The sequence below is a fragment of the Neopsephotus bourkii genome, unplaced genomic scaffold (assembly GCF_033783945.1).
Source record: "Neopsephotus bourkii isolate Nb327-2 ecotype Australia unplaced genomic scaffold, CSIRO-AGI_Nbou_v1 NB_1600, whole genome shotgun sequence".
NCBI classification, from domain to species: domain Eukaryota; kingdom Metazoa; phylum Chordata; class Aves; order Psittaciformes; family Psittacidae; genus Neopsephotus; species Neopsephotus bourkii.
Window position 1 is genome coordinate 938,371 of NW_026902076.1, and position 21,548 is coordinate 959,918.

The 21,548-nt window shown below is 37.9% G+C and overlaps 1 protein-coding gene across 1 annotated transcript in view; it reads left to right on the forward strand.

Annotated features, from left to right (window-relative positions):
• The window catches only part of MSRA (methionine sulfoxide reductase A), a 282,899-nt gene that overhangs the window by 131,007 nt on the left and 130,344 nt on the right, over positions 1 to 21,548 (forward strand). Inside the window, exon 3 of the mRNA XM_061372202.1 lies at positions 3,863 to 3,982. Coding sequence (XP_061228186.1) covers positions 3,863 to 3,982 — 120 coding nt within the window. The remainder of the gene's footprint in view (positions 1 to 3,862; positions 3,983 to 21,548) is intronic.

The window sequence follows — 21,548 nt, forward strand, 5'->3', positions numbered from 1 at the left end:
GGCTTATTTTGCTTTTATGTTTCTTTTCCTGGTGTTTTTTACTAGTTTCTTTTTTCCTTTGAGTTTCACTTAATTATTTGATTGAATTACTTTAATTATTTATTTCTTCGGTTTTCTTACTAGAGTAGTAATAATTAGGGAAAGGAAACCTTTTTGTACTACAAGACTATGCAAAGTCTTGAACTGAGATTATTTTCCTATTTTAGTAATCATTGTTCATGTTAAACATGTCTTGAGGCATCCAGTGCTCTGCAGAACAAATATTCCATGAGCTGAAGTGTCTTAACTCTAGAATATTATGTGGGGTTTTATTGTTAATATTTCTCTCCTTATGACAATTTATCTGTAGAACGTGGCACCACTTTAGCAGAATAACAAACATCAGCTGCTGAATGTATTAATACTGTGGAAAGCAATTTAGTATTGTATTGTTGTAAATTACATCCCTTTACTAGCAGGTTGTTTCATTATGACAAAGATTTCAATTTTGTCTGTTCTCGTGGATGTGAGGATTTATTCTTCGTAAAGGTGCCAGCATACTTACGAAATGATGAGAATAGTTCACCAAGAGGATAAAATGTCTGTCTCTTAGAGGAAAGAGAGCACAATGAATTCAGACATAAACTGAAAGAAGAAAAAGTGACAGAAACTATGATGAGGATGTAGGTCACTAGATGAAATCAACAAGCCAGAGAGGGCTATCAGTAAGAGAATCCTAATTAACAGTTATTGATCAAGGAGAGTCAGTGACCACTACCCTGATGATCAGTAATTTGAGGCAGTGCAGTTAGGGATTTATTGGACATTAAAATTTTTGAAATAAATAGGAAATGAGTGAGCATTTCTATTTTGTATTTGAAGCTGGGCCTATATCTGAACTAAACCGTGATTGTGGGTTACTCATTTGAACTCAGGTGTAGGCACAGGAACATGTGGGAAAAATTTGGGTCTATAATATTCCTTGGTGTAAATTAAATAGCTCATTCACCACCCCTCAGCGTGCTTGTCCAGACAATGTTAGTTTGATAAATTTGCTACAGTGTCCTTTCCTGCAAGGTCTCAGCATCACCTGATGCAGACATAGGTGGGATTATAGGCAGCTGGAGCTCAAACTTCCCAACTAATATTAAGGATGCACTTTAATATTAAGGAAACATCCTTATGCAGTTTATTTTCTGCACTTGGCTTACAGATCCAGATACGGGCTTAGGATCTAACTAACATTCCACAAACTAAATTAAAAGCACCCTTGGAAGCAGTTTAACATAGTCTGATGCCCTCTTCTTCTCTCCGCTTAAATCCAAAAGATGACTGGTTTTTTTCTGGGTAACAAGTTTGGATGAACAGTGTCAGGTGAAGCAGAGAAAAACCTGATGAATTCTGGAAATGCCAAGAAGAAGAACTGGGCAACGTGTGTATTTAAATATCTAAATTTAAGATAGATCAGTATTAAGTGAATCCTGACTCCTTCTTTTGAGATTGCATTTCTAAATACAAAATTTTCTTCTGTTGAAGAAATTCTGATTATCAGAAAGAACAAGATCTGTTAGAACAGACTGGATAGCCATAGAAAAACCATGTTCCTAACTTTTCACTATCTTGCAATGGAATGGAAGTGCCTTTTTGGGGAACCTGTGATAGACTCGATATACAATAGGCATTTCACATAATTAAATGATGATCCTAGTAATCATTTTTTAAAATTATATTTTCTGTGACATTAGCAAAATCAGATGCACTTTTTTAATAGATTCTTCATCACAGTCAGATTCTGTAATGCCTTCAAAATGTCCTCATGGGTAAGGCAGCATGAAGACATAGTCAAGTTTTAGCTATATCTGTAAGGCTGGAGATGAGGAGTAAAGAACTGAAGACAGAAATGATGAAGCTCAAGGGTTTTATTTTAACAGATAATTGCCTTCTTACCCCAAACTGTGTATGCTTGTGTTTGCTTCTGAACTTTGTTACTATATGCCTGTTCAGTGTAAAAAGGTCAAGAATTCACACATCCTCCATGTTAAAGTATTGTAATGAATACTGGCAACGTGCTTTACATCACTCAAATGTACTGTGACAGGAGTTTTGGCAGGATACACATGGTATTTTTACAAGTAACGTGAAGACGTACCTGTGTTCACATGCAGTTTTACACGTAACTGTGTGTCCTGAAACATGGATAAAAAAATACTTATAACTAATTATTTGGTTAAACACTTAAACACTGTGTCTAAAGTACATGTTCAAAGGCTGCCTTCACAATGGATCAAAGAGCACTTCCCACCTCACTGTTCTAGCCTCCCTCTTATCCATGACCTGACTGTTGGGATGAAACATGGGCATGCAATGTCCCCTATACGTGCTCTGCGTTGTGTGGGGATGAAACCTGAGTGTCAGGGGTTACTGATGTGCTCTAGTTATGCTTTTGATTTGACAAGGAAAGGACCACAGCTGCCACTTGTGCTGTGCAGCATAGGCAGAATGATGGATAAAAACTCTCACCCTGTATCAGTTGATTAGACCTAGGGGCATAATTATTGAGAGCTTTTCAGACTTAATTGAGATAAAATAGCAACATCAGGTATAGAAATACAATCTAGTTTAAATCATTTTAGGTAAGTGGGTGAGTGCCTGAATAATATCTCAAATAAGAATCCTTGGTTATTGTTTCTTCAAAATGAGGAGGGAATTCCAGGAGAGGTCCTACAGCAATTTGCCACTAGCCTAATTTAGCTGAGGAACCTAAATCTAATAGCCATAGCTATCTCTGTGATAGGGAGATTCTAAAGGGAGAATGACTGTAATTTGATCAGCAATTTGTATCTGTGTGCTGAATTGTCCTCAGGACTTGCCTGCCTCTTCCCCTGGCCTCCAGGAACAGGCTAGTCTCCTACTTTATGCAACTTGCTTGAGCCACCTGAATTGGAAGGAAAAATCTGGGTCATTACTTCTGTAATTTTTGGGGCATTACAAATTTAATTTGAAATTAATCCCTGAAAGAGAAGAAAAAATATACCTTTGTGAATCATCATAATTGATAGAAGGGTCTGCTTTGTTCTAGCTGTATTTGAAGGCACATTTCTAATTTTTTAACCCCTCATATCTGCAGTGCTGCCAACAGAGAGCCCATCGTGGATCGTTGATTTCTAAGTGTATTTTATATTTTTAGTTTATTTTTATGACCTTTTTTTTCCCCAAATATTTTAGTATGGGAATACTAAAAGTAACTATCTTGTCATTGAAAGAGAAAAGACATCACCCAGAGATAAGCTAAACAGTACAGGTGTGCCTGACATGTTTCAACTTTAGAGGGTCCTCCAAACTGTAGCTAGTATCTCTAAACTGTTAAAGCCATCAGAGAACTGTGAATGTTGTTTGCTTATTCCTTCCCCCAGCTTTCAGGCAATGTGCTTGATTCCTATTAGTAGAAGAGTTTTGCTAATTTACACCTGTTGATGTTCTGATGTCCTTTGATAATTGGCCACGTGTGTGAATGACTACCAGAATTTTGCCTGAACATCAAATATCTGCATGCATAAACTGTTAAACTAAAGCATTTCTCATTCTGTATAGCATATAATTGAATACATTATTATTGCCACCTTTAAAGACTGCATATGCCTGAAAGAAAAGAATTAAATAACTGTTTGCCATTAATACAAATTATTGTGTTTTGACAGCTTGTTAATCAACTAAAGTAAAAATGATGCTGTGCAAACAACGCACTTGCCTTTTAAGTAACTTCATTTTTATGTGCATGAGAATTCTTCTTTGGCCCTTTGAACCTTTGTAGGATTTGTCCTGTGTGATATGTTAGTGTTGATCATATTTTGACATAATGGTATGTACTTTATGCTATATTCAGGTATGGGCTGTTTCTGGGGAGCCGAGAGGAAGTTTTGGAGACAGAAGGGAGTCTACTCCACTCAAGTGGGTTATGCAGGAGGGTATACTCCGAATCCTACCTACAAAGAGGTCTGTTCAGGTAAGTCTTCCTCGTTGGTATTTAAGGATTTAAGGTATTTAAGGATCTTGTCAGGTTATGAGTGACAATAAACAGTAAAATGAGTGTCTGAAGCGACTAAAGATGTTTGGTGTTTAGTCAACTTGGGTATTGTCCTTTCATCCCAAACTGTAATGAAATCTATGGTATACTCATCCCATTGTTATCTTCTAATAATTAATAAGTTAATGTATGTACAAATATTCTGGAGAAAAAATGTCCTGGGCTCAGCAGTAGCAGTCATTTTTCTCCTTCTTAGTAGCTGGTGCAGTGCTGTGTTTTTGACTTTCAGCCTGGGCACAACACTGATGACACCGATGTTTTTAGTTGCTGCTCAGTAATGTTTACTCTGACCAAGGACTTTCTGAGTCTCATGCTCTGCCATGGAGGAGGGGAAGCCAGGAGGAAGCTGAGGCAGGACACCTGACCCAAACTAGTCAAAGGGGTATTCCATACCATAGCACGTCATGCCCAGTATATAAACTGGGGGCAGTTACCCGGAAGGGCTAGATCGCTCCTCAGGTCGGGCCGGGTATCTGTGGTGAGCGGTTGCATTCTCTTTCCCTGTTATTTCCCTTATCATTATTATCATTGGTGGTAGCAGTAGTGGGTTTCTGTTATACCTTAGTTACTGGACTGTTCTTATCTCAACCTGTGGGAGTTACATTCTTTTGGTTCTCCTCTCTATCCCTCTTGCCAGGGGACAACGAAGCAGGGGGAAGTGGGCAAGCGGCTACATGGTTCTGAGTTACCGTCTGAGCTTAAACCATGACAAAAAAAACAAGCAAAAAAATCTTTAGGAAATTAATTCTGTCTCAAATTATGCAAAAAGCTTCCGTAGAAAAAGCAGGACTTTTGATTTTACGTTAGTCTGTATCTAAGCATGAACAAAAATTAGCAAGCACACATAAGTTCTTTTATTCTTTTCATGTAACCAAGATGTTGTATAGAGAAGTATGAATTTCTCCTGTGTTCTTATTAATAGTTTGTTATTTTTCATACAGTTCAGTGCACAGTATCCTCTCATTTCCATGCAAGACCTTACATTTATTTTTCATTGCACTCTTACACTAATCCTTCTGCATTACTAATAACCCAACAGTTTCTTTCTGTGATCTAAAACAGAAAACCGCTGCCAGCCAACCGACTTTTGCTCCTGTTAAAGCAGATTCTTGCTTTCTGATACTCATTGGTGGAGAACAGCTTGGAGGTGTTCTTTTGGTTTATTTTCTTGTTAACATTTTTTATACCAAATGCTGAAGTTGATACACTGTTCTCAATGACAATTTGACGTGACAGAAAGCATAAAATGCTTAGTGGCACAAGCAACAAATGGACTCTTCAGGAGCTGCAGAAGTGCTGCAAGACATCCTAAACCAGAATCTTTCAAAAAATTGTAAAAAAAAGTAAAAAGATGTGTTTTAAGTTGGAATAGAATAGAGTACAGTAGGGGTGGGGTAGAATAGGATAGAATAGGTCAGTTGTGATTGAATAGACTGTTTATATTCTATTGGTTTAAAATTATATTCTATGGAATTGAATAGAATATTTCAGTTGGGCAGTGATGATCTAGTCCAACTGCCTGACCACTTCAGGGGTGACCAAAACTTAGAGCACATTCTTAAGGGCATTGCCTAAATGCCTTTATTAGTAGGCAGTACTGCACGAATTTGAAATGCCTTCTACATGCTAAACAAAACTTCTAGCTTAGGGAAAACAGGCATGCAATTGAGTTCAAATGCTTAATATATAGAAATTTAAAAATATCTAGAACAAAAAAAGAAAAGGACACCTTGCATTAGAATTAACTAATAAGTAGATAACCAGAAATCCTGCAAAACATGTCAGTAAGAAGTGTCATTTATGGAAGGACTAGTGGTATGTCTTATTTGTCCAAATGATCCATTACTTCCTAATACTTCTGCAGTCTTCTATTTTGTACTTTCATCATTTGCCTGCACTATCTGTAATTTTTGTAAGCATATATGGTCAAGGCCTATTTGGTAATTATTGTCCACTCTGTTTAATGGCCTGGGTATTAAATAATTAGGTGATTTTTATAGAATAGGGATATGCAGCACAATTTCGCTTTCCCAATGAATTCACAGTTCCAGCACACTGAGGGTGAGTGTGATGGGCTGTGGAGTGTTTCTCCAAAGATAAGAAGTGCTGGCGGTTGGCCAAGGGGAGACGTGAACACTGAACAAGATGGTGTATCCAGGGATGTAGAAAAAAGATACCATTTCTTTCAGTTCTATGCAGTATAGGCTAATTTTCTATTTCAGAATAGGTCCATAGCACTGAGCTTTGTGTTTGACTGAGATACCTTGAAAGCTTTTTACAGCTGCTTTAAGTATTGCATTTTTCAATAGTGAACAAAAATTTAAATGTTAATTAAATAATAAGAATCCTGGAATAAAGGAATAGGAAAAATCTTTGAAGCCTATTTTTAGATAGTTGTTTTAGTTAGATTTGTAGTGCAATAACACAACTGAGGTTATTTTTCTAGTGCTTGTTTTTACACACATTTGCATTATGGATGTTTGTATTCCTCCAGATGCAGGACACTAGAGGATTTTTCACTCAGAGATATCCAGAAACATAAGCACATATTTTGTAGCCTTGCCTGAACATAAATGGGATGTGTGTATGCCACACATTTCTCTTCCTGGTTGTGCAGCTGAGCTGATTTGCAGAATTTACTGATTTCAGCATGCTATTTTTTTCCTACTTGGCTTCCTCTAGCCCTATTTTTTTCTAATTTTATTCTGTTTTGGGTTAGGTTTGTTGGTTTTTTTTTTCTTTCTTTTTTTTTTTTTTCATCTTTGAACATATTTTTTGGATGTCTCTTTAAAGAGAGATCTCACAAGGTCCCCTAAGACATTGCCATCTGACTGCTTCTAGCTGCCATAGTTTTCACTGAGAAGAACAGTTCATATGAAATAGTAAACTTCAGTTACGCACTGCGGTTGCAACTTTCTTATTCATCTGTTCTGGCAAGATTATATCTATGGTAAACATTTAACAGACATGTCCTCTAAATCTAGGAAGGACTTCAGAGCAGTATCTACTTGGCAAGTGTTTGAGCTTTGCTTTCAGCCCATGCAGTTGTGAAAATTCACGTGGGAAAGTTATTTTAGTCCAACACCTTTCTGGCATTCTACTCTGAAGAAAAAAAAAGCAACAGTTCCTTGGATTCAACATTTATCACTTCTTCTAAAAGCACATTGTCAGCTTCACTCTTTATACTAAACCTGTTAGTCCTGAGTACCTTCTGCAGAAAACAAGAAAATTATGTTTCTTTCTTCTCTTCATGCTCTTAGTAGGTTTTCTAGTAGGAAAGTGTTGTGTTGCCTCAAGGGAATACAGGTCTGTTTTCCACACTGGTGGTGTTCCAGTATTCTGCTATGATCTTTATTTGTTAGACTTCACTGGGAAGCAGAAGTGGTCTGCAGACCTGCTATTAAGCTGTGTTAGTGGACACCATTTCTCCTACATCACCCAGGTGATGGCTGTACTGTTACAACACTGGTTGGTTCCCCCTGGAAACTTAAGCCTATAAGGGCAAACCTCCAACCTCATAAGCCTTGAAGAACTGCATGATTCACCTCTCCATTGGGGAGGTAGGAAACTCATGATTCTGCTTGAAAGGGTCAGGTTAGTGTTACCCTGTATAGTTGTGGGACAGGCCATTTAAAGATTTTCCTACCAGTTGATCTGCTATTGTCTTGATAAATTGATGTCTAAAAGGTAACTTGAGTTACTTTGAAGCTTATGAGTAGAGTGCTGTAAAATTATTTTTACATTTTATGGTGACAACAATACAGATAAAAATCAGAAAAGGCATTCTGGAGTGTGTGAAGGATTTTGAACTATTTTCAGAGCATTAGCCTAATACATAAATAAACCAGTTTTGGCCAGCATTAGACAACCCAGGATGTTCATTCAGTCTGAAACAGCTTTTCATATTTTGCTTCCAGATGTTCAGAACAATTCTGTTTATCTGTATATTCATAAGCTTTTTGAAATCTGCATAACTCAAGTGGCACTGAAATCAGAAGGGAAAAACTCTGCTGTTGTTATTCATAAACTGGTTATGTACAATTACCATAAAAATATGCAGCTAACAATGATTTTCTTAAAAACAGGTCAGTTTATAAGCTTATGGTTCAAGCTGTTAACATCTAAGCAGGTTATTTTATTTTGTTTTGAGGTTTTTTCCTTTGTTTATCTTCAGCAACTAGAATGTGAGAAAAATAGATGAATATGTCTATTTATTATCCAATATTAGTTAGAAGGCTTAGTGAATGTAACAGTGTATTTAGTTAGTTAAACCAATTTATATTCTATTCAATTCTCAGTACCTTTCTGAAGCATATTCTCTTGTACACAAATCACAATTCTTAATAATGAACAATGCAATATAAAAATATGCCACATGGACTTAGTTTTGTCTTTGACTACATAAAATGTCGATTATGAAGTTATTTTACATTTCCCATGCAGCAAACCCACATCTTTCTGAGGGGTAGTATTGCTCTTGCATACCGATTAGTCTTCTGACTGATTCTTGTATGTAGGAGTTCCAGTTGTCCTTAAAATGTCTATGCTTCCAAAGGTCATCTGGAAGACTTCTAAATAAATAGCTGATGGAAGAGAGTGGAGAAAGGCAAAATTAATTTCTTGCTCTGTTACCTCCTATCCCTTTGGTCAGTTGGTGATTTACAAAGTTAATTCCATTTCTACTTCATCTTAGTTATACTTGAAGGAAAGGGTAAGATAACCAGGCAAGCCCACAGCAAGCTGATGGTTAGTGTGCTTTTGCTTTAAGAATGGAAACATGTGCAGAGGGTTTGTCTCCATGATATGGGGCTTATTTGACATTATCATGACATCAGCATGATCATTGAATCCAACAGCAGAAAATCTGACTGCCATTTTTCATGAGCTATTAATAAATAAATATGGAAAATATTTCTTTCCTTCTCAGATTTCCCATTCTGTACAAAATAAAAATGAATATGGATGTGCCATCCTTGGAAGTGTTCAAGGACAGGTTGGATGGGTCTTTGAGCAACCTAGTCTAGTGGAAGGTGGAACTAGCTGAGCTGTAGGGTCTCTTCAAACCCAAACCGTTCTATGATTCTGTGATTCTAGCAATGTCCAAACAACTACCAGTATGTTGAGATAGTGCCTTATGTTACTTGGAAAGCCATTCAGACACCACAACACTATTCCAAAGTGGGTCTGATTATCCAAAATGTTTAAATGTATAATTAAACTACAGATATTCCATTCACTTTCTGTAGCTTATAAAGGGATCTGAAGGTTTCCATGAGCAGATTCTGAGTCCCCAAGATTGAAGTTTCCAGGCAGTAATGAGAGTGGCTCAGAACATTTTCTTTTATTATTAAATTGCTGTCAAGAGAATAGATTCCTGTTGTGCCGTTGTCTATCCTTTTTTTTTTCTTACAAGAATAGGATATAGGAATTTTAATGACTTATAGATTCTGTGAAGAATATCAGTGTTCACCATGCCCTTGATCCGTACAATGTGCCTTGATGCAACTGGCCAATTGCTCTGCCTCTCCCTCTTTTTTTTTGCCTAGTTCACCTGGAAAGGTTAGCCAGTTGAAGTGAAAAATACTGTATTGATCAAAGTCGTTTACTGTGGATATTAGAGTTTTGTATATTTTTGTAGCAATTGAAGAAAAGGGTTTTCTAGAAAATATATAGTTTTTATTAACTAGGCCACAGGTAGATAAGTGGTGTCTCTCTAGTCATGAGACTGTAGTCCTAGGATCCTCCTAGGTGTGCAGACAAAACCTTGATATAACCCTATAAACTGTAATTTGTCCTCTACATAACTGCTAAGTCATGAAATAAAATAAATGCACCAATTTAACTTCAAAAAATCATTTGGAAAGGTGATAGCAGATGCTGCTGCAACATTAAAACCTTGGCAACAAGAAATATAACAAATGCATTAAATTTCATTTACCTGCTATATTGCAGTTCTGGCTAGAAAATTGTCTACGTTGACATTATTGACATGTTCTTTTTCAACAGAAGAGCTTCTTGTTGACCAAGAAAACTTAATTATTCCTTTGAATGCTAGGATACAGAAATGTATTCTGTAGATTCAGCATTTAAAAATAAAAGGCAAAATAAATACTACTGACCATTGTCTGAAAAGCCAAAAGCTCACTGCACACAAGGGATGGTAGCTGCTCTGCTTAGGGAGTTCTGCTACATCTTTAATCAAGGTTAAGTTTATGTTTCCATTTCAGAATTTGACTTCTCAGGGCTAATGTCTTGGCCGATACAGGCTTGGAGAAATTAAACTGATATATATTATTTAGATACCTGATTATGCCTTGTGGCAAATTTAAAATCCTAATAGCCTGACTGCTATCCTCTTTTCCTTTTATCTGTTTATCTCAGCATTGCCTATAATCACAGGCTCAGGTTGTAGTAGCAGTATAAATAGTGAATATATTATTTATTATTAACAACTTTATTTGAATTGTATTCCACTGAGATGTGTTGTTTCCATCTTTCTCATCTCCTGCTTTTATTAAAGATATATATAAGATGGAAATGTGATAGCCCCAGAGGTTGAAAGAGCCATTACAGAAAAGTCAAAGACAAAATCTTCTGACCTGGAGCCTACACTAAGTTCCCAGAGGAACTTTGTTTTCAGAAGAGAACCCATGCAGGGTTAGGCTGTGATGTTCACTGTGTCACGGTGCCTGAAAGCAGAAGAAGATGCAGCAGGAGGCAGCTCTTCATTTTAGGCATAGGAACATGGTGTATTTGTGAAAAAGATGATGTTATCAAAGGCTCACTGTTGTTACTATGGTTTGTGGATATTTCTTACATTTTGTTTTTCCTATGGAGACACCTGAAAAAGGAAAACATCAAGGCCAGCCTACTCAGTCTACCAAACTGTCCTCCCAGAAGTATTGATTACTACAGGTGATAATTCCATTGAGGTCACCTGTGGCTATTTGTTTCCATGAGAACCATTCTTGATATGTGATCTTTGAAGTATCTTGTTCAAACTGATACTACTACTAGTCAAAAGAAAGAGGAAAACAACAGGCAAAAGATTGTAATAAGGCATAGAGATCAGAGATGGAAGAAACCAGGGAGAAGCTACAGCTATTCCAGAGCATCCTCTGAAGTAAAGCAGATTATAGAATTGTTTTGTTTTCCCTGTATTTCTTGTTAGTTGTGTTTTATTTTGCTGCTTCTACTGCTTATTCCCCTGGTGAAATCTTCATTCCTTTAGTGGCATGACTGAAATGCTGTGGGGGTAATATGGACATTTCTGAAATATATATATCCTGAAATTTGGAAAATACTGAAATTACTGTGTAAACTTAACCCACTTTGACTTACTTACTCCCTTTATGGAACATGTTTCTATGCTGTCATATAAAAGTTTGTGAATTGAATACTGTGTCACCACAATGATTAAGGTTTTGAATAATTCTACAAGTGACCTGTGCATTTTCTATGTCTTGGATGAATGATGAAAATATCTAATTACAAGAGTTCAGCTTTCTTCTTTTTGCTCAGCTGTGCCCATGAAGACTATTGTATCTCAATTTTTAATAAGCTAAATTATGATAGTCAAGCTCTGCTCTGTCGTACGTTTGTAGACTCATGCACTCTCACGTGAGTTTGCCCAGGTGAGAAGAATGTGATCTGTAAGTAAGACAAGAATTTGACCCAGTGAAAGGCAAGGCAGAAACTTTGGGGTCTTTCTGGCAGCTGCAGGGCTCTGTAGCAACAGTTTCTGTATTTGACATGAAGTAACAACAGGGTAAAGAATGCTTTCAGAAGGATTTGGGGAAAGCCAAAGCTTAAGGGAGTTCACAGAATTGCTCACAGATTTGCTATGGGCGAAGACTTGAGTACATCCCTTGCAGGTGTATTTTTTCTTAGAAGAGACAAAAATCTTTCAAATGCTTTGTTGCACTAAAAAAGGCAGAGATTGTAAAGCTAGAAGAGGCTGTAAATTATGATTGAGACACAATGCTGGTGTAAGAGAAGGTATAGGATGCCATCTATAAATTTCTGCATGCAGTATCAAAACCTATGGCTAGGTAGGCTCCATCACTTTATGTTTGTATACTTTCAGGTTAGATGCTCTAAGTCCTACTGTAATCACAATAGTAAGCTATGAAGCCCAAGCTACTGAAAAGACTGTTAGTTGTTATTTGAATACCCAAAGAGATAGAAAATTGGCCATTTCCATTGGTAGGAAAATTCCCCACAAAGCAGGGTGCAGCAGCCCTCCTAATTGATTTGTAGGACTCAGATAGATCTACTTAACACTGCAGCAGAAATCTTAACCACCAGAGCTCAAGGGATATTCCACAAGCCACACAGGACCCTTCTGACAAAAGATGACTGAGGTAGAATTGACACATGAGCTCCCTCTGCTTTTTGTTCATTGACAGAAATTGTGTCTTCCTGTGTGGGACCTGTCTGCTCCTACAGCATGAGCGGGAGGGAGAGTGGATCACTCTTTTCTTGACCCCAGGATCTAAGATGTGTTTGATGAAATATGTTAGCTGTTCCTTGACTAACTGGGTCACTCAAAGCTTTATTTCAGTTTTCACTCAGGAACCAAAAAAATTCCCTTTTTATTTAAGTTATCTTTCTGGAAATTTCTGGGTTATAAAATCTCAAAAAAAGGGAGAAAATAAAGGGAAGGTAGTTAACTAATTGGAATATAACCACTGTGTTGTTTCACTTCAAGCATGCATTTAATCTAACAATCTACTTCAGCGAAAGTTTGCGTGAGTTTTGTCTTCATAATAGCTCACAGTTTAATAATCACTGATGACCTTTTCTGTATTAATTTGTTTATCCATTTCTGTAATATGATTTTATTTCTGGCATTTACAAATGTGAGGGGAAATTGCGGTTTCATTAACTCTTAGTGCTGAACCTGTGCAGGAAGTGTCAAATAAACCATGCTATAGTTAAACGATGCTTTGCTAAAGGTTATTTTATGGCAGCTAGGTATCAATTATGTCTGGGAATTAAACCCAATAAGCAGTGTGGGTGTGGGTGGATCCTGGGAGTTCTTGGGCTGGGAAGAAGCAAGAGGGAATTTCCAGCTATGCCTCCTTGACTCTACATGTGGTGTATGCCTGGAGGCATTTCCGTACCTATTACTGAGCGCAAAATATATCGTGGCAGTGCTTGCATATGCATGTACCCACAGTGCTAATACATAGATCTGGCTGGGAAAAAAAAGCAACTCTGACATGTGGCTAACCTTATTTTTTTGTCCACTAGTCCCTACTTGGCTTTATCCAGTGTTTATTCAGTGGAGCGATTCAATTAGAAACTGTTTTTATTTTGTTTCCGAGCAGTGAAAAATGTTAATTGTAGCTGAAATGCCTTCGAGTGATTCTGTTCTAATGCCACATTTCCATAAAGTCTATACAGTTTGCTTCCTGCTAAAACACGACTGCAGTAGAATGGAAATGTTAAAAAAGTGTCATTAATGTTTTGAATGCTGGACTTGGCATGGACTGTAACCTTGCTGGTTAAAGCACAGGGAAAAAAAAGTTCCTTTCTTCCATCTAAGACTTAGAGAAAAGACAACAGATTGCTGCAGACTGTTGGAAAAATCAGAAGAAACTATAAGAGAATTTTAATTAATGTGATGAGCCATCATCTCAGCACACGAGTATGTACATGCCACTGCCTAGAAGTAGAAAGTAAGTGAACAGAAAGCAGTTTCAGCTATGTTGTCCTTGGGTTCTCAGGCTGCTACTGGGTTTTAAACTGGAGTGTGGTGCAGACTGTGACCTTCCTCAGGAATCTTGCCAGCCGTCAAAACCAGAGCTGCATCCCTGTTACCTGGCACTGAAGCATTTGATAACATCTATTCTAGCACCTCTGGTAGGGGGAAGAGGGCTGCTGTCACCAAAATCTTGAGGTCAGCTTGCTGAGTGTTTATGGTGTCCCATTGGTAAGGTGCAGCTTTGGCTGTCATTAGGTAGTACCATTTCAATCTTGAGGAAGTCAAAGGAACGAGTGTAAACTTAATGGGTGATACTCAACACATTTGTGTTAAAGGGATGGTAGTCTATGTCTATGTTCAGCTTAGAAACTTCTCCAGGGTAGCTAGGTGGAGGTGATAGAAACCTCTCAGCATAGGTGGGAGGCTGCTGGGACTGGTAGCAGGAGTAGTAGCAGGGAGTAGTTAACCACATTGGGCAAGGTATGGTACTCTCTGGAGGGTTATTTGAGGAGACAGGCTTCATCCCTCATGGGCATTGTTGAGCTCTTCATGGTCCTGTCACAACACTTTGACCTCCCCCACTAAGCCTCCTTTCAAGTTCAGTCCTCCAGAGGCAGAGGAAATGGAGATCCCTTTCAAGTACTTTACAGGTACTCATACATCGACTTGCTGCAGGGAGCTCTAGCAATTGTTTTATCTTGCTCCTCTGCAAGCACAGTAACTGTTCTGTTTAGCTTAGAAGCCAGATAAACAGCAGAAATACGCATTGAGGTTAAAACATGCATTATAGCTGGCAGCCTTGACTAAGATGCATCTCCTTAATTATGAAGGTTAGGAGAGATTCCAAAGCGCAATAAAAATTTGCCATCACTGTGAAGCTTTTACTTAGGACTTGTTTATCTTTCTAAAATACCTTCAGCCTAGCCCTGAGTTAACCACCTCACTGATATGAAAGAATACATTGCTCCTGAAAAGGAGACTGGTTTAATGAAAGCTCTCTAGCCTGTACGATTATGGAGGTCATGATTTATTCTGGCCATAACTTTATTCATTTCAGAAAGGCGACAGGTACTGTGTTCTAAACTGAAAGTTTGCATTATCATCAACCATCATGATTACACATAGTTTACTTAAAAAAAAAAATTCTTTTTTTTTTTTATTTATTTTATTTTTGTGTTACAATTACAGTGGCTTAGATTTTCTGGAAAGGATACAGGGTTTAATCATGTCATTATGTGTGTTGAATGCTGTGAAAATTCTTTGTTCCATCTCAAGTGGAGCACCATTATGATACTCTTATCACCCATTAAGAAAGTAATAAATTGGGCCAAATTGATCCTAGACATAATTCTGCTGATGTCAATGGTGTTACATCAGGAAGAATTTTGTCTCAGTCTGTTAATATGATGATAAGATAGAAAAGTGGCCACTGAGCAGCAAACATGTCTTGGAAAAAGAAGTTCCTCTTTTATTTGATTAGGCTCTGTGCAATGCTTTGAAGCCACAGAGATTTGCAAGAGTGCAAGTATTGCTATTATTATTACTATTGTTATTATTTTCTGAATGGACTGAATAGAGTGAAGAAAGTGGTTAGGATTCTATTTCATTCTCTCCTTTCAGTTTTTGGCATTGCTCTTTTCTTCAGCAGAACTGACCCTGAACCAGTGGTAGGTGCAGATGGGACCATTATTTTTCACCGCTTCATTTATTTTGTTTTAACAAATGGCTTCATTTTATTTCTTGCCTCATTCGTCTCTGTTCAGGGACAGTTTAGCCCTTCTGCAGGTGTTCAAAGATGTTCAAAGGCAGGAGTAACGTGTAATGAGTTCTCCACTCACAATGCAATCTTTCAGCTTGCCTTTGTGATCAGAAGCCTGAAAGTGAAGCTAAAATTAATATGGACTGGGATCTGGTCCTTGGACTGTGAGTTGAATTTAGGCACTTAGGTTGAAAGCACAAAGAAAGTGGGATCCAATTTGTGTTAATTAAGTAGGTCGGATTTTTAGATGGGGAGGGGATCTCTTCCTTCTGCTTTCAAATGAGCAGTAACACTTGATCCAAACTGTAAATGTTGTGGGTACAGAAGCAAAAGAAATCAAATTCTTGCAGAGGAAAAAGCAGAGGTCCCAGATTTGGCTTCTCACAATGTATCTGGCATGAAAACATTGTAAAGTATATAAAAGAAGACGTCAAATATGAGAACAGGCTCCAGGACCATGCCCTATTTTCTCTCCTCCTCTCTGCCCCAGATTGCCCTCACCAGTAGAAGAAAATAAGTGTCTGGTTTTAGGGTGCCCAAAGAAGGGCAAACAAGCCGGTGAAGGGTCTGGAATAGAGGTCTTATGAGGAATGGCAGAGGGAACTGAGGATGTTCAGACTGGAGAAAAGGAGACCTCTACAACTACCTGAAGGAGGTTGTCACAAGGTGGGGGTCACTCTCTCAAGTAACAAGTGATAGGACAAGAGGAAATGACCTCAAGCTATACCACGGGAGGTTTAGATTGGATTTTAGGAAAAATTTCTTCCCAAAAAGGTTGTCAAGCATTGGAACAGGCTGTCCAAGGCAGTGTTGGAGCCACCATCCCTGGAGGTATTCAAAAGATGTGTAGATGTGGCACTTAGGGACATCATTTAGTGGTGGGCTTGGCAGTGTTAGGTTAACAGCTTGATGTTCTTAAGGTTGTTTTCCAGCCTAAATGATTCTGTGATTGCATTTGTGGCTACACAATGGCCTTGCTTCATCAGGATAAGTAACAAATGTGCTTTCTGAGCATATCCTCTAGGCTGCTAGTTAGGATGCTCTCAGGAGATTGCGTCTCTTATTTTGAGAGCCATTTGGGATCCACACATCAACCTTCCTGAGCAGGTGTTTGACCTGAGGGCTATCACACCAAACGTGAGCAAGTTTGGTACCAACTCCCACTGTTTCAGATCTAATTAACTAGGAAGAGCAAAATACTCTTCCTGGTCTTTCTCAGAGATTCACACACTCTGAACTTCACTGAAGTCCCTAATGATTATTAGCATCTTTTATGTAGCAGTGGGGATTTAAGGAACTTTGCATAATAAAGAGAATTATTTCTAAAGCCTGTCTGAAGGATGACTGTTTCAGGCAGCTATGGAAAAGAAAATTATTAATTAAAAAGATGAAATTTTTGCAGCATTTGTTGCATTTGTTGCTATTGCTTATGTAATAGGCAGTTGTGATCTACTAAAGGTGCAGAAATAAACAGTGTCAGAACAGATATGGATGGCAAATTCTGGAGACTACCTGGGTATAAAGCCAAGTGGCTTATTGCATATTCATCTATTTACCACCTTCCGTTCTTCTCTAATTCCTTTATTTTTCATATGATAATAGACTTTTCTCGATGCAGACTCATTGTTACCAGGAAATAGAATTTGTCTACACATGATATGTTCATATATCATGTGAAGGCAGAGTTAATCAAAACAGCTGAGCTATGAGCAGGGATATCAGTTGCTTTTTGCCTCCTTTATTCTGATCTTTCTGAAACTGAATTGTTAAACATGAGCTTTGCTGCAGTGTCAAAGAGTGTCTTACAAAAGCTGTTGCCATAGTGTTATACCTAGATATGAGTTCTTTTTATATCACTGGCACAATAAGTTTGTATTTATTTTTACCTAGTCCTATTTAATAGCTCTTCATTAGAAGAACAGCCTGGAGTTTGAGGAACAACATAACTATTAGAACTACTGCTCCCATAGTATTTGATAAAGATCGTGTAAAACGTTTCCAAATAACCTTTTTCAGAAAGTTATGAGAAAATAACTCCATCTTTTCTCATGTCTTCCAAGAATCCCTAAACTACCTCTGTAACTGTCGTACCAGCAATGCAGTCTTCCTCTCCTCTTTTGAAACCCCTCCTAGAAATGAAACTGCTCCCCAAATGTGGTAGGGGAAAATCTTCCCATTTAATTACACTTGCACTGAAAATGGGTAACCGAAGTTCCTGTCATGCAGCAGTCTTGGTTGGTGTGTGCTTTCTTCCCTTTTGTCGCTCTTACCTTTCATATTCCTCAGCAGAAGTTTTAATACTGGACTTTCCCTGGCAGCTCTTTGGAGCAGAACATATTGCAGAAAGCTAAGCTGCTACTTTGAGACTGCTGATTTCCTTCTATTCCAGGCTCCAAGGCTGACTTGAATGACCTTCAGTTCTTCCTTCCTATTGTCCTCATTTATAAAAAGAAGAGATAGTGTATCTTACTTTGTCTTATAAAGCACTTTGAAATCTGCAGCCATGTGGATTTTTCTGGTACTGAGTGTTGGAGGAAAGCATAGGTAACAAGGGGAAATCTAAAGGTTTCTTTTATCTCCTGTAGTCATAGAGAATTTCAACTGATATATGTAAGTATTTAGATACCTACATTATTTAATTCAGTTAAAAAGGAACTATGTAATCATTTTACATTAAACATATTTTTTAGTCTCCAGTTTATTCTGGTTCCTTTCTAGTTCTGTAGGATGCAGAAGTAGATATTGTAATGTATCCTATAAAAAGTCTTCTTCTGGGCACTTTATAATTGTGCAAATATTACAGTATAACGCATACTATATGCAATGGCTGCCCCTCCCAAGCCTGCTCTGTATATTTCATTAAAACATTACTTTTGATGGAAATAAACTTTCAGACACAGATTTTTACAGCACTGCAGAATGCAACTTGATAGTTTCATTCAGTACTAACATATATTGTGCAAATGCATTAAATTCATTGGAGTTACTGTTGTCATTTTAATGATATTATTGACAGAAAGATCTGTCCCTAAAACTTTGGTAATTTTGACATACTAAGTATAGCAAAAATGAAATAACAAAGGTAACATTATTTTTCCAGTGTATGGACTGTACCATATTGTCCCTTTCATTGGAGACTTTCTAGGAAGAATTGGGGTTTAAAAAACTTTCTCCCACAGAAATGCTCTAAAACCCACTATTTCTCCTATGAAGGTTTTAATTCCCCCAGACATATTTAAACCACTTTTTTTTTGCATCTCCTCAATTGAGTGCAGCAGTGTTTCACTGCTACAAGCCAGGGCAAATCTTATTTCATCGCAAAACTCCTACCTTGACACAACCAAAATAATCATAAAAAGAGCAACCCCTGGGGAAAAAAAGCCCAAAACCTGAAGCCAGAAATTACTGCTTATGCAAGGATAGTGTTAGTGGTTGAACCATTCCCTTCTAAATAATTCCTCTCTAATTGGTAACCCAATGTAATGGGTAAGTGAACATATTTCACAGCAGCAGCTGTTGGATGTTCAATGGCTGGAAAATACAGTGATGGTTAAGTGTATGGAGTACTCATCCCATCAGTAAGAGTAAGTTAATCATATACAATTCACTGAACAGTAGAGTTGCATTTGCTGAGCAGTAGGCTGCCTTTTAATTGTTGTAGGTCTTTTTCAGTATCTTGCAATATCTTTTGTCTCAGCTGTAGCAGTTTTGGTTGCATCCCTAAAACTGTCAGTCTTCCTTATTTTTGCAAGGGCCTAACAATTCCTCTTTCACAATGCAGCTTAAATTGGACCAGATGCTGCATCAATAGAACAGTCTGCCCATCTCAGAGGCATTAAGCCCAAAATTATTTAGAAAATTGAAGCCTTTAACATACACTGGATTAATGTGATTAAGTAGGGCTTGCTTTAATTCGTAGCCATCTATTCCTTTATTAATAGCCATTTCATCAACAGGAGTAGCACATATGGGTACAAGATGACTGAAAGTTAAATTGATTGCTGTAAGCCTGTAAGAAAAGCATTTAATGTTTCAATAATAACTGATGTAAGACTTCACTGTGGGGCATTTTAGATAGATTTAGATCAGCTTATAGACACATTATTTATTAACATCTTTTAATTTTTAATATAAGCTTGCTAAATGGAAGTTTGGTGGTTGGTTTTAATTTTGGGTTTTTTTTTAATTTTTAACCTCATCTTGAAGTCTGCATTTGATATACAAGATCAGTACATTTATAAAGGAGGGTCCCTTATTAAAAAGAAAAAAATTATGTAAATTATAACAGCTGGTACAGGACATAGTAGAGTTGAGACTTCTGTCAGGCTTAAGAAAAGATAAAATGGAACAGAGCTTAATTTTATGTATCATTCAATGACACACATTTCTGATCCTATTAGCATTATAGGTGCTGAAAGAGTGTGTGCTAGACCATGTACAACCTATCATATAGGGAATCCATCACTTACACACTTAAACTCCATTTCTGGGGAAGGTTCAGGTGGTCCTTACTCATTTCCCACCTCAGTAATTACATATGTGCAAATGTATACACGCACACAAATGTGTGGTGAGAGGAGAGAGACATTTATAGCATGACCCAAAGCCATGGAGCTGACCATTCCAACAATTTACATTTGAAGAGATCTAATCCCAGTACCTGGGACTGTTTTCTGGTACTGATTAATTTGCTAGCATAGGCAGTCTAAAATACTGCTAAAGATAACTAAAATGCCAAACTTTCTATATTCAAATTGACTGTGTCATCCAGAATAAGTCTATAAATTTAAAATGGACAATGAAGAAAACTAGCTGTAGTTTATTACCGCAATTACTGTTAAGATTTAGAATCATAGCAATGCTGTTTGGAAGGGAGATGTTAAAGTCTTTACTCCAAACTCCCATCTTCAACACTCAGTTCATCAATGGCTTTGGCAAGCTAAATCAGGGAAAGCTCCAAGGTTATGGAAGTGCACAGCATAGTGTGCTCCACTGCAGCACTGACCTCCTGGTGACAAAGGCTCTCCTAATGCCCAAGCTTATGGCCATTGTCACTTTCTATACTATCCATCACTGCTGAGGAAAGATTTTGTTTACACCTCTCCTATGAAGATAGGCTGAGAGAGCTGGGGTTGTTCAGGCTGGAGAAGAAAAGGCTCCGGGGAGACCTTAGAGCAGATTCCAGTGCTTAAAGGAGCTGACAAGAAAGCTGGAGAGGGGCTTTTGACAAGGGCCTGTAGGGACAGGACAAGGGGGAATGGCTTTAACCTGACAGAGGGGAGATTGAGATGAGCTCTCAGGCAGAAGTTCTTCCCTGTGAGGGTGGTGAGGCCCTGGCACAGGTTGCCCAGGGAAGCTGTGGCTGGCCCATCCCTGTCAGTGTTCAAGGCCAGGTTGGACAGGGCTTGGAGCAACCTGGTCTAGTGGAAGGTGTCCCTGTCCATGGCAGGGAGTCGGAACTGGATGATCTTCAAGGCCCCTTCCAACCCAAACACTTCTGTGATTCTATGATTCTACATGATTGCTGTAACTTCTCATCAAAATATTCTAGGTTGGATTTAGCTTTCCCTTTAACATGCTCTTTGACAGACTTGTCTTCCTGCAGGTAATGTCTTTTCACACCTTGCTAATTTGATACCATTCCATCGGCCTTCTTAGTTTCTGATCAACCTTGAACTGTTCGATAGTCTGGCCTTCTTCCTAAAGAAAAAAAAAAAAGAAAACCAAAACAAAAATGTACATGTCAGTGTGATTTTATATGTAATTATAGATTCACACAATTCATAGTTTAAGGGGGCACCAAGTAATCTAATCTTCAGGCTATGGCACACTTCCTACAGCTCACTCTTATTTCCACACTGAATCTCAGATAACTGTGATCCTATGTGCTATATACAAGAAGCAGGCAATGGAAAACTACAGCTGGCATACAAGACCTTAGCAGTGGCAAAAGAATTCACTAAATATCCTCAGATGATCCCAGGGGAAAGTTATGCGCTTTCCTGCAGATAAAATGA